The sequence below is a fragment of the Microcebus murinus genome, chromosome 13 (assembly GCF_040939455.1).
Source record: "Microcebus murinus isolate Inina chromosome 13, M.murinus_Inina_mat1.0, whole genome shotgun sequence".
In the NCBI taxonomy this organism is placed as follows: Eukaryota; Metazoa; Chordata; class Mammalia; order Primates; family Cheirogaleidae; genus Microcebus; species Microcebus murinus.
Genome location: NC_134116.1, coordinates 65070493 through 65083924, shown reverse-complemented (window position 1 = coordinate 65083924; position 13432 = coordinate 65070493). Strand labels below are relative to the sequence as shown.

Below are 13432 nucleotides of genomic sequence, written 5' to 3'. Positions count from 1 at the left end.
TAATGCTAATGCTAGAAACTATTTCCATTCATTGCTCAAAATGATACAATCTCAGATTATTCCTTTACATATTCCCTTTTTTTTTTTTTTTTTGAGACAGGATCTCACTCTATTGCCCAAGCTAGAGTGCAATGGTGTCATCATAGCTCACTGCAGTCTTCATCTCCTGGGCTCCAGTGATCCTCCTGCCTCAGCCTCCCAAGTAATTGAGACTAGAGGCACATACCACCATGCCCAGCTAATTTTTCTATTTTTTGCAGAGGTGGGTCTCACTGTTGCTCAGGCTGGTCTTGAACTCCTGGCCTCAAGAGATCCTCTCACCTCAGCCTACCAAAGTGCTAGGCACCCAGCCCTCATGTATTCTTGTAAATCAATACTATCTTCTTCATCAAAATTTCACTCTCCATTCATCACTCTCACATAACTACTTAATGAATCAAACTCTGTCCCTTTTACACATTTATACCATTCATTTGCCTAAATTACTTCCTTCACTACTCATCAGGGAAATTTTTCTATCTCATTTAAACCTTTGCACCAGTCAAAATTCTTGCTCTTGCTGTATTTCAATCCCATAAACTTATTCTGATGTAGTTTCCTCACTAAAAGATGTTTAATTTCATTCAAAGTTCAATATTCAAACTTTTAAGATGAACCACTTATTTTTATATCCAAACCAAACAACCTAATTGAATAGCAGCATTACAAATATTACCAAGCAACTCTCACTGGCCATGGAGTTTTTCTGTGTTTTGGTTTTCTTTTTTTTTTTTTTTTTTTTTTTTTTTGGGGGGGGGTAGGCATGTTACATGGGAATGGATGTGGAAGGGAAGATGCATAAAAACACAAAAAAAGGACAGCATCACCTGGATGCTGTAGCTCACACCTGTAATCTTAGGATTTTGGAAGGCCAAGGTGGGAGGACTGCTTGAGCCCAGGAGCTAGAGACCAGCTTGGTCAATAGCAAGACCCCATTCTTACAAAAAATAAAAACAACTAGCTGAGTAGGGTGGTGTGAGCCTATAGTCCCAGCTACTCAAGAGGCTGAGGGAAGAGGATCACTTGAGCCTAGGAGTTGGAGGCTGCAGTGATCTCTGATGACACCACTGTACTCTAGCCTGGGGAGACAGAGTGAGACCCCATCTCCAAAACAAAAACAAAAACAAGTATAGGAAACCAGTGAAATTATAGGCTAAATTTATTGTGTCTGTGCATACACTGAAAGTCCACACCATTCATCAGATTATTAAAAGCATCCATAAAACCCCCAAAAATAAAAACACTGATCTATCATGGAGATATATAAGACAGTGCCCCTATCAGGTTATACGATAAATAATAAAGGGGACACAAGAACATTTTAAATGATATTATGGAGATGTGAAATCTGGAGTATGAGAAACAATAAATGATGATCACCTCCCAGTTTCTTCAGTGAATAAATTAAAAGAAAAAGGATGGAGAGAACAAGGTCAGGGAAACCTGTAAGTCAGAAAAGCCCTACAAGACATATTAACCAATAGCAATGAAGGACTTTATATGGATCCCAACTCAAAACAAATTGTAAAAGAAAAAATAATTGGAAACAATTAAGGAAATGTGAATGACTGGGTAAGTGATGATATTAAGAAATTATTGTTAATTTTACTAGATATGGTAAGCGGATAGTGACTATTTTTAAACAATCCTTATCTTTTAAAGACACATATTAAAATATTTATGGAGGATATGACAAAAATATTGTAGATACTTCAAAAAATTATAATTTCAAACAAGATATTAACTTACCTTGACACTAGAAATTTTTTTTTACAGTTTTGACAATGACTTCACTTGTACAAAGTTAATTATCTTTAAATATTATAACTCTCTAATCACAAACTAGAAATTTTTCCAAATATAACATACCCGGACAGCTTGTTCCTTTTTGATGCCTTCTACAATATCAATAGGTTCTTTAACTATCGCGTCAGGGGTCTCAGCAGCAACATCTTCAATGTTGACACCACCTTGAGAACTTCCTATTAATACAGGACCCTACCAAGAGCCAAAACATCTAGATTTTATTTTAAACACATCAATAAAATTGTAAAACCTACCTGTGCACATTATCAGACCTCTATTGTTCCCCTCCACCCCTATTTCAAAATTTCCTTGAGAATTTATCCTCACATCTCTAGCACAGTGCTCACTTAAATATGTTCAATTGAAACAATGGAAAAGAAATAAAAAATAGGAGGAAAATGTTAGCTTGCCCACAAGAAAAGATTAAAAATATACACAAAAAACTTACACCAAATAAGTAAATATAAACATATATATGAAATATAACCTATGCATTTTTCATAAAAACTAAAGAGACATTAAAGTATCACTTAAAGCACAAACATCAGAAAATCATGAAAACAGATTATGATATTTGAACGGAAAACTCTACAGAGAGGGAAAGTCTAAGCTCTAGCCCTACTTCAAGTTAATAAAGAAGAAAACTAGCTTGAAAGAATAACTCTGGCTATTATCAAGAAAGAAGGTGTAAAATACTAATAATTAGATTATTAACTTTTAAGTTCTCTAAAGTCAATTTAAAAAACTTAAAGCAAATTATCTAATAGATTTGCTAATTTATGTACAAAACTAATAATCTTAACATGCAAAAATAGGGAAAAAGTAAAACCATTATTACTAAAGATTATTTAGTGACATAGGAAAATAGTGATCAATAGTGGGTTATACAGTGTATAGTAGGTTATGTATATGTAGTATTATGTAGGAAAAAAATGATACAAAACCCTGGCCTGTATTCTCAGTTGTGCTTTTTTTTAACATAAAGTATGTTTTGACGTGCTCACTAGTGACACAAATAAAACAATAGAAGGGAAACAAAACATTAAAAGACATTTGTTATTTTAAATGTGATTTTCTTTCAAAGACAACTTTTTTTTACAATATACATATTATTCTTACACTCAGGAAAAGAACGTATGACTTAAATTTTAAAGAAAAATCTAAATACTAATTTCACTTTTCTATCCCAGCACCTAGTGTTTCAGTACCATACTCACTTAAGGTATAATTTAAAGGAATAGTGTTACATTCAATAATGTTTGGGAACAAAACCATCTTTCAAATACTTAAAATGAGGCAATAACCAAAGAGAAACAAAAAATAATCTATTACTTCTTATGGGAGTTAATTGTTATTCAGGCAAAAAATTATTTTATACTGTGTGATTAGATTTCAATATATATGTATAATAAAGAATGTGGGGGACTCTTGCCCCCAGCATGTTTAGAAGTAACTTCTAAACCCTCCAGCCACACCTGATAGTTTATGCTACCAAAGAGACTCATGGCAGGCCCCTAGATATTTTATGTTAAGAAGATGACTCAGGTAGGCAATGGCCATGACAGAAAAACCAAAATGTGATTAGAGGGTTAGGGCTTTGGGCCATGTGATATCAACCTATCCTGTAAAGGTTGGAGATTGAGTTAAGTGCACAGATAATAATTCAGTTAGTCATGCCTACATCATAAAACTCCAATAAAAGGCAAGGTTAGCAAGATGGCAAAACAGGAAGCCCAAGACCTTACTCCCTCACAAAAACAGACTTAACAATATATGGTCCAAAAAGACTTTATGATAATGCCAGAAACCAATTAGGAAGTCACAGTACCCTAAGCAAGCTCAAAGCCAAGAACAACTGGATCGAAACTAGGAAGAAAAGTCATTTCATTTCATCTACATCAGTACCCTCCCACCCCCAAAAATGACACAGTTTGAGATTAAGAGGAAAACATGAGGCTCTCCCTTGGGAGGGAAAGAGAAGAGTAAAATCATATGTCCAGCATTCTGGCTTTTTGGGGGATCTGTCCAAGGAAATGTTTCCATTTCACCTGTTTTCAAGTGCTGATGGAAAACTAGCATACTTTGGATGCCCGGGGGCTACTGAGAACAAAAGAGAGTACAGAGGCTCTCAAAAGAGAGGCAGCACCAGAAAACTTGTAATACCCAGACAGAAGTGGACACAACTTAAGCCAATTGAGAAAATGCACCCAGCTCATGACTTCTTACACGTTGACTACTCTTTATCTGAAATGCTTGGAACCATGAGCATTTAAGATCTCGGGATTTTCTGAATTTTAGAATATTCTCATTATACTTACCAGTTGAGTATCCCAAATCTGAAAATCCAAAATTCAAAATACTCCAAGGAGCATTTCTTTGAACATCAATTCAGCACTCAAAAAATTTCAGATTTTGGACTATTTCAGATTCCAGATTTTCAGATTTAGGATGTTCAATCTGTATTTCTATCACAAGAAACTAGAAAAGGACAACTAAACCCAAAGTTAGCAGAAGAAAGGAAATCATAAAGATTAGAGCAGAAATAAAAGAAACAGAATTTTAAAAATCAATGAAAGTAATAGCTGGCTCATTGAAAAGATCAACAAAATCGACAAACCTTTAAGTAGACTAACTAGAAAAAAGAGAGAGAGAGAGAAAAGACTAAATAAAAACAAAAAATGAAGAAACAAACATTACAATTGATGCCACAGAAATAGAAAGGATCATAAGAGACTACTATGAACAATTATACACCAACAAACTGGACAACCTAGAAGAAATGGAAAAATTCCTAGAAACATACAACCTTCCAAAACTGAACTGTGAAGAGATAAAAACTCTGAACAGACCCATAACTAGTAATGATACTGAATCAGTAATCAAAAACCTCTCAGCAAAAAACAAAAACAAAAACAAAAAAACCCAGGACTAGATAACTTCACTGGAAAATTCTACCAAACATTTAAAGAAGAAATGACATCAATCCTCTCATACTCTTCAAAAAAAAATTGAAAAGGGTAGAAAACTCATTTTATGAAGCCAGCATTACCCCATACCAGGGTAATGGTATCATTACCATTGATAAAGTCAGATAAAGGGACTATACTGGGCCGGGCGTGGTGGCTCACGCTTGTAATCCTAGCACTCTGGGAGGCCGAGGCCGGCGGATTGCTCAAGGTCAGGAGTTCAAAACCAGCCTGAGCGAGACCCTGTCTCTACTATAAAAATAGAAAGAAATTAATTGGCCAACTAATATATATATATATATATAATTAGCCGGGCAGGGTGGCGCGTGCCTATAGTCCCAGCTACTCGGGAGGCTGAGGCAGGAGGATTGCTTGAGCCCAAAGGTACTATACTGTTACCTTTACTTATCTGTACTTTATTTGTACTTATAAAGTACAGTACTTTATACTTTACTTATCTGACTGTACCGACAGTCAGATAAAGGTACTATAAGAAAACAAAACTATAGGCCAATATCCCTGATGAATACTGATGCAAAAATCCTCAACAAAATACTAGCTGCAAACTGAATTCAACAGCATGTTAAAAGGATTATACATCATGACCAATTGGGATTTTTTTTTTTAATACAAGGATGGTTCAACATGCAAAAATCAATCAATGTAATACACCCTTTTAACAGAATGAAGGACAAAAGCCACTATCGTCTCAACTGAAACAGCATTTGACAAAACTCAACACCCTTTCATGATAAAAATACTCAACAAGGGCTGAAATTACCTCAACATAATAAAGTCCATATATGAAAAGCTCACAGTTTTTTTACTTGATGGTAAATAACTGAAAGCTTTTCCTCTAACATCAGAAACAAAGCAAGGACGTTCACTCTTGCAACCTCTATTCAACACAGCACTGGAAGTCCTAGCCAGAGAAATCAGGCAAGAAAAATAAATTAAGAGCACCCAAAGAGGAAACGAAAAAGTAAAATTATCTCTGTTCACAGATGAGATAACCATGTATGTAGAAAACCCTAAAGAGTCCCCCCAAAAACTGTCAGAACTAATAACATTCATCAAAGTTGCAGGATACAAAAATCAACAAATAAAAAGTCAGTTGCTTTCAAAACACTAACAATGAACAATCTATAAAAGGAAAGAAACAATTTCACTTACAATTAAAAAGAATAAAATACTTTAGGATTAATCAAGGACGGAAAAGACTTATGAAATGAAAACTATTAAAACACTGCTGAAAGAAATTAAAAGAAGACACAAAAAAATGGAAAGACAACCTAGTGTTCACAGATTGGAAGACTTAATATTGCTAAAATGTGCATACTACTTAGGCAATCTACAGATTCAATGTAATTCCTATCAAAATCTCAATGGCATTTTGTAGAAACAGAAAAACACCCTAAAATTCATGTATAATCTCAAAGGATTCAGAACAGCTGGAGGCCTCACATTTCCTTATTTCAAAACATATTACAAAGCTAAAGTATTAAAAACAATATGATACTGGCATAAAGACAGACACACAGACCAATGGAATAGAAGAGAGAACCCAGAAATAATCCCTCACATATTTGATTAAATGATCTTCAACAAAGGTGCCTAATCTACACAATGGAGAATGTATAGTCTCTTCAACAAATGGTGCTGGAAAAATTAAATATCCACATGCAAAAGAATGAAGTTAGACCCTTATGGATTAAAGACCTAAACATATAAAAAAAACCCTGAGAAACTATAAACCTCCTAGAAGACAATATATGGAAAAAGCTCATGACACTGGATTTGACAATGATTTCTTAGATATGAAACCAGAAGCACAAGCAACAGAAGAAAAAATAGGCAAATGAACTACAACAAACGTAACAACTTCTGCCCAGAAAAATAAACAATCAACAAAGTGAAAAGGTAATCTACAAAATGGGAGAAACTATTTGCAAACCATATATCTGGTAAGGAGTTAATAACCAGAATATATAAAGAATTTCTACAGCTCAATAACCAAACAAAAACAAAAAAATCCAATTAAAAAATGGGCAAAAGACTTGAATGGACATTTCCCCAAAGAAGATATACAAATGGCCAATAAGTATATGAAAAGATAACCAATATCACTAATCATTAGGGAAATGCAAATCAAAACCACAGAAAGATATCAGCTCACATCCTTTAGGATGGCACTATCAAAAAAATAGAAAATAAATGTTAACAAGGATGTGGAGAAACTGGAATCCCTATGCCCTGTTGGTTGGAATGTAAAATGATACAGCTGCTATGGAAAATATTATGGAGGTTCCTCAAAAAGGTAAAAATAAAATTACTACATAATACATCAATCCCACTTCTGTGTATATATCCAAAATAGAAAACAGGATCTCAAAGAGGTACTTGCACACTCATGCTCGTTGCAGCCTTATTCATAACAGCCAAGAGGTGGAAGCAACCTGAACGTTCATCTAAGATGAAATGAATTTAAAAAATGTGGTATATACACACAATAGAATATCACTCAGCCTTAAAAAAGGAAATCCTCTCATATACTACATCACGGATGAACCTTGAAGAATTATGCTAAGTGAAATAAGCCAGTCACAAAAAGACAAATACTATATAATTCCATATATGTGAGGTATCTAAAATAGCCAAACTCTTAGAAACAAAAAGTAGAATGGTAGTTACCAGATTCTGGGGAGAGAAAAGAAAGGGGATATACACTGTCAATTTTACAAGATGAAAAAGTTCTAGAGATCTGTTGTACAAAATGTGCACATAGTTAATACTACTATATACTTAAAAATGGGTCAGATGGTAAATTTTATATTATGTGTTTTTGACCACAACAACAGCAACAACAAAAAACCCTCCAAACTCTCTGGATATTAGAAGCTTGGTGAGCTTCTGGTTGGCAATATTCTCCATATTATCACTCATCAAAATGCCAGAAAGGAGACACATCCCTGAGGACAATGGAAGTTTCAAGTTTGGGACACTCTCAGTTCTTGCCCTATGTGTTTCCCCATTGTGCTGGTTCTGATTTGTACCTTTTGGCTATGATAAAACTGTATTCATAAGCATAGCATTTTCCTGAGTTCTGTGAGTTGCTCTAGGGCTACAGTCCCCGACCCTCAGGCCTGTTAGGAACCAACCACACAACAGGAGGAGAACAGCAAGTGAGTGAGGGAAGCTTCATCTGTATTTACAGCCAACTCCCCATCACTCACATCACTGCATAAGCTCCACCTATCAGATCAGCAGCAGCATTAGATTCTCATAGGAGCACAACTCCTACTGCAAACTGCACATTTGAGGGATGTAGGTTATGCACTCCTTATGAGAATCTAATCCCTGATGATCTGAGGTGGAGCTGAGACAGTGATGCTAGCACTGGGGAGCAGCTACAAATATAGATTATCATTAGCAGAGAGGTTTAACTGCACAATAAATGCAATGCACTTGAATCATCCCGAAACCACCATCACCCTCCCCAATATGTGGAAAAACTGTCTTCCATGAATCCAGTCCTGGTGCCAAACAGGATGGGGACCACTGCTCTAGGGAATTATCAAACCTGAGGAGATAGCGGGAGAACCGTAAATTTGTAGCCAACTAGTCAGAAGTAAAGGTGATCTGGGGACCACCAAGCTTGAAGTGGGTGCCTGAAGCAAGGGCAGTCATATGCAGGACTGCACCCTTAATCTCTGAAGTGTGGCCTAATTCCAAGTACTTGGTGTCAGAGATCATTTCCATATTAAAAAAAAATATTTTTTAATGAAAGAATTCATTGAGCCTTCTGAGACTAAAGAAGAAAAGAGTAGCAAATCTATGTAAAGAGAAATGTTTGAAATTATAGTCTAATTTTAAGTTACTGTATAAGTTACATATGAAAAGGTATGCTTCATTTCCTCTCCAGCAAGGCATTTCATAATTATAAGCTTTTACAAAGCTCTAAAGAGCAGGGGAAAATTCTGATTTAAGATGAGCCTCTTCACTTATTATCATGCAACGAAAGTAGAATATAGACAAATTAAACTTAAATCTATACATAGCTACAAAATATTATATACTTTCATTCAACAGGAGAGGTAGAGGCCAACAAACCTTTAAAGTGTTTTAACATTTTGCTTTCCTTTTCTTTTTATATTGACTGACAAGAGAAATGAAGAGCCACAGAGAAGGCAGCACTAGTGGGGAAAAGATAATATTAAATGCTCACTAAAGTAATAATGAAGTCTCCATCAGTTGGTTGTAAGTTAGGGAAAAGGCTAAAAAGAACCATGAAATAATAATATATAGAAGAAACTGAAGAGCCTCTCTATTTGTACTAATTCCACAACCAATTAGAAAGGAACCAGCGTACATTGGTAAATAGACGTCAATTAAAACAATGACTATAGTTTTGCATTTGGTCATCACTGCAGAATGAATAGCTGTTCAAATGATTTAGTTTAACTTTTAAATCTTAATAATAAACTTTCAAAACAATTTCATTTCTAGAAAAATAGCTGTAATTTCAAATAAATAAATAATGTTATTTTTACTTTTTTAACCTACATTCCTCTTCTCTCGTTGGTCTTACAAACATTTTTACCTTACAATAGGTTTGAATTTAAAGGATATGATAAAGTAGCCACATTATATAATAGAGAGATGTTTTTAAAAAAATTATAGGAAATAAAATTTTGAATTCTCACAGCATGTTTTATAACTATTTCAGAAAAAGTTGAAAATTGACACAGTTAAATGTCCCACTCATTTGCAGCAGACTATGTTTTACTAGAAAAATAAAGCAGCAAATGTGATTTATTATTTATTTATTTATTAGACTTGACTCAGCCCAAAAGTACCCAACAGGCACTAGGAAAATGTTAAGAAATCTGATTTAACAAAAGTGCCAAAGAGTAGGTACTTAAATTCATCTTCTGGCACACCAACCCTATGGCAGATACCCCTCCAGGAACCCTGATGTTATAGATACTAAAGAAGACGGGTAGAATCTATAATTTGTCTCCTAGAAACAGATGAGTAACAAAAGCAATTTTTAATGATCAGTTAAAAATTTATGCATAGGACCATGCATAGCACATTAATTCAATGAAAAATGCTCTTTTCTTCTTAAATAGCTGACTGATTTTGTTGTTTAACGAAGACTAGTCCACAGAGATTCCCAAAAAAGATGACTAGACCCCAAATAGTAATATCGCCCAACTCTACATTGGTCTAGTGTGATAGTATCAAAGAACATTATAATGCCTTCAGCTAAATGGTTTTACTAGTATTATAGTATTTATAGTCTGAATTATTAATATTAAAACAAAAACATATTTTTCAATTGAAATAAAAACTTTTTCTCAACAAGATTCAAATAGTTCTCTCAAAATTCAAGTTCTTAAAATGAACCAAATTTGATCCATTTCCCAAATGTTTTAATATCTTTAATAGTATGTATTCAATTTACAACATTTACTACAATCTAGATGAGTTACTCCGGACAGGACTCCTACTCAATTTGTCCAGGTATTTACACTTTGTTTCTGGCTATAACAAAAAGCAAAAACATAACAAATAAAATGACAGATGCTAATAAATAACATCAATGAAAAGGAAAAGAAAATGTAGTGAAAATAAGTGAATGTGTAAAACTGTAATTTCTAAAAATTTGTATAGTATATAAAGTTACTGTCATGGGATTTCTATAATAACAATAACTTACAAAACTAAATTCTACTACATAAAGAAACCTTTAGAGGTAAAGATATCACTAAGAATGAAATATTTTGAGTGGGTTTTTTCTACCATCTTGTGTTAAACCTTAAGAAATACTTTCTTATAAAAATTAAAAGTTGTATGGTGCTCAGCGGGGCGCGGCCGGCTCGGTGCAGGGGGAGGAGTGGTTTATTTTTTTTCTTTTTACTGTCATTTATTTTGTTTTTCCACCCCTTTCCCTGGCTCCTGGCACCTGTACCTCTGGACTCTCCTGTCGGGGGATTAAAAAAAGTAAAATGACAAAAAAAAAAAAAAAAAAAATTAAAAGTTGTAAAAGATACTATATCACTCAAAAATTACTAGAAGATTTAATTACTTATAGGGAAAAAAGTCACAATACAGAAAAGTGCTATTTTTAAAAAAGTTGTTCTATGTAAGAAAATTATTTTCATGACCCTTAAAATTTTTATTACTATAAAGTCTACACAATTAATAATGTTCTATATCAAATCCTTACCAGGGCTTCCAAATATGTATCCAGCTTGCTCCAAAAAACAAGCTGGTTAACACACAGATTCAGCTTGGAAAAACCATTAACTACACACTCAAAAAGCCAAGTAATTGTAGTATAAAATGATTACCAATGCTCCCTCCAAGCACTTGATGCCTTATGTTCAATGCTCGAATTTTAGGTTCCATAAAGAGGAGAGCTGGGCTTATGTCATGCTCTTTAAAACCATACTGTTTGCTATTTAATGTCATCCTTCAATTTACCAAGTACCAAATCATGTCATGTAATAAAATAAACCCCAAACTATAAAAAATATCAAGAGGTTGAGAAAGAAAAATAAGAAGCAATGAATACATCCTCTTAGTGGGTTCAGACACTTTCTCTTTGGCTATAGTATTATACCATGCTAGAAATTATTTTCTCAGTCTGTGGAATCTAGAGATGAACCAAATATGACTTAAGCTGCTTAGTAAATTAACAATTTGGAAATCCCATGAAATTTATTTCATCAGGGTTTTTCCTATAACTTTTCTATCACAATATTATATATCAAATTTTATGGCATTAACCATACTATTTTTTTTTAAATGACATAAATATTGTGCTCAGGACATACAAATAGATTACAGATCATATCTTTCCAATCTTTCTCACATAAATAGAATACTCAACTGTTGAAATTGAATGTCATAAAGTCATTCTAAGTGTATCATGTCTACAATTACTCACTTGATATGACCTTTCCATTGTTATTGCAAAGTAGTATTCTCTCCTGGGATATTTTCGCTCACAGACCAATACTTGATTGCATATTCTGCCCTTTTCTCCTGTTTGCTTGGTAATCAACTTTTTCCCAATCATTTGTGAGGAAACAGCTTTTGCTTCTTCTGGACTAAAATAAGAAAAAGAACTCAAATTCTTTTCTCCTCCAACTGAGAAAAACCAATCCACATGATAGCTAAAATCCCACCTCATCTAATATTTAAATCTCAGTATTTTTATCAACTCAATAATCACATCTTTAACAATGACGCTTTTTCTTTTAAAAAAATGACTTACGAGAAAACTATCTTCACTCCTCCTCTGAGGCCACTTTCAAATGTTCCTTTTCCTCTACCACCAGCTAAAACCTGTGCCTTTATCACAACATCTTTTGCACCTAGAAGAAAAACACTTCTTTTAGATATGAAGCATGGAGCAGCATGCAAGACACTATTTTGTTATTTAGCATACATAGTAAGAGGTGTTATTAAGTCTCATTCATAATGTCAAAAAAATGAGGCATTCCATGTATGTAAATTTCCTAGATTAGAACACTAGAACATTCACCATCTAAAAGATCCACAACTTAAAAAACTTAGCCTCTCATATTAAACCATTTCTTAAAGCATACTGAAAATAATTTAACCATTCCTTGACACTTTAGTGTCAACAGTACTTTGTAAGGCGTTAAAAGTACAAAATTGAGACTCCTATGTCTTCTTAACACTTCCCTCCTTCTCTATTCATATGTAAACTTAATCCTCTGAAAATCCGAGTTATACATGCTGCTTTGAGCAGGAATATGCCATGATTTGTGGGATACTACCAGTACCAGTATTGATACTGATTTATATCATTCCACTAACAGAAAGTCCTGTTAATATACATTATTGAGCAGTACTGTTATGAGGAGCACTATCAGGAGTTATTGAGGTAGCTGTATCAAAAGATTCCAGAATGCTATGCTTATAAGTATTATGCACACTTTTTAAATAAATAGACTGAATTTTTCTTCTTTAACAGATAGACTGATTACTATCTATCCCTTTTTCTCCCCTGTCTAATTCGCTATGGAAAACCAGCAAACCAGCTGTTTAGCCTAAATACTACTCATCATTCATGATCAAGAGTAAATGCTTAAAGATATCCTAAATACCCTGACAACCATTAAACATTCTCTGCATGTAACAAAATATCACATGTGCCCCATAAATATGTAAAAATATTATATGTCACTAAAAAAAAAAAAAGAGTAATACCTCTTAGAAAGGAATTCTCTGTCATCCATATAGGCAAACTCTCAGCGCCTCTCAGAGCATTTTGCCCATACTGGCAGTGCAGTACCAATAATCACATTATGGCAAAATAATTAACCTTTGAAATCTGGGTTAAGACCCTCGTCATATTCATTATATCCTAAGCACAAAGTGTTTTATGGAATATAACAACTACTCCACAAACATGTATTTGAATAGACTGAAGATGGGTAATCTACAACTGGGAAAAGTCATTCCCTAATACTCATACCAAGCAAAATTAGAGGACAGCCACCTAATCAGATGAACCAACCAAATCAATGAGGTAACAAATGCAGTTAGTGATCAAACAAATAAGAAATGATCTCAAGTTTACA

At 34.0% G+C, this 13432-nt stretch overlaps 1 protein-coding gene across 1 annotated transcript in view; it reads right to left on the bottom strand.

The window, feature by feature from the left end:
• The window catches only part of SUCLA2 (succinate-CoA ligase ADP-forming subunit beta), a 47844-nt gene that overhangs the window by 22361 nt on the left and 12051 nt on the right, over nucleotides 1-13432 (bottom strand). Inside the window, exons 3-5 of the mRNA XM_012759503.3 lie at nucleotides 12097-12196; nucleotides 11767-11929; nucleotides 1909-2037 (exon numbers count right to left, since the gene is read on the bottom strand). Coding sequence (XP_012614957.2) covers nucleotides 1909-2037; nucleotides 11767-11929; nucleotides 12097-12196 — 392 coding nt within the window. The remainder of the gene's footprint in view (nucleotides 1-1908; nucleotides 2038-11766; nucleotides 11930-12096; nucleotides 12197-13432) is intronic.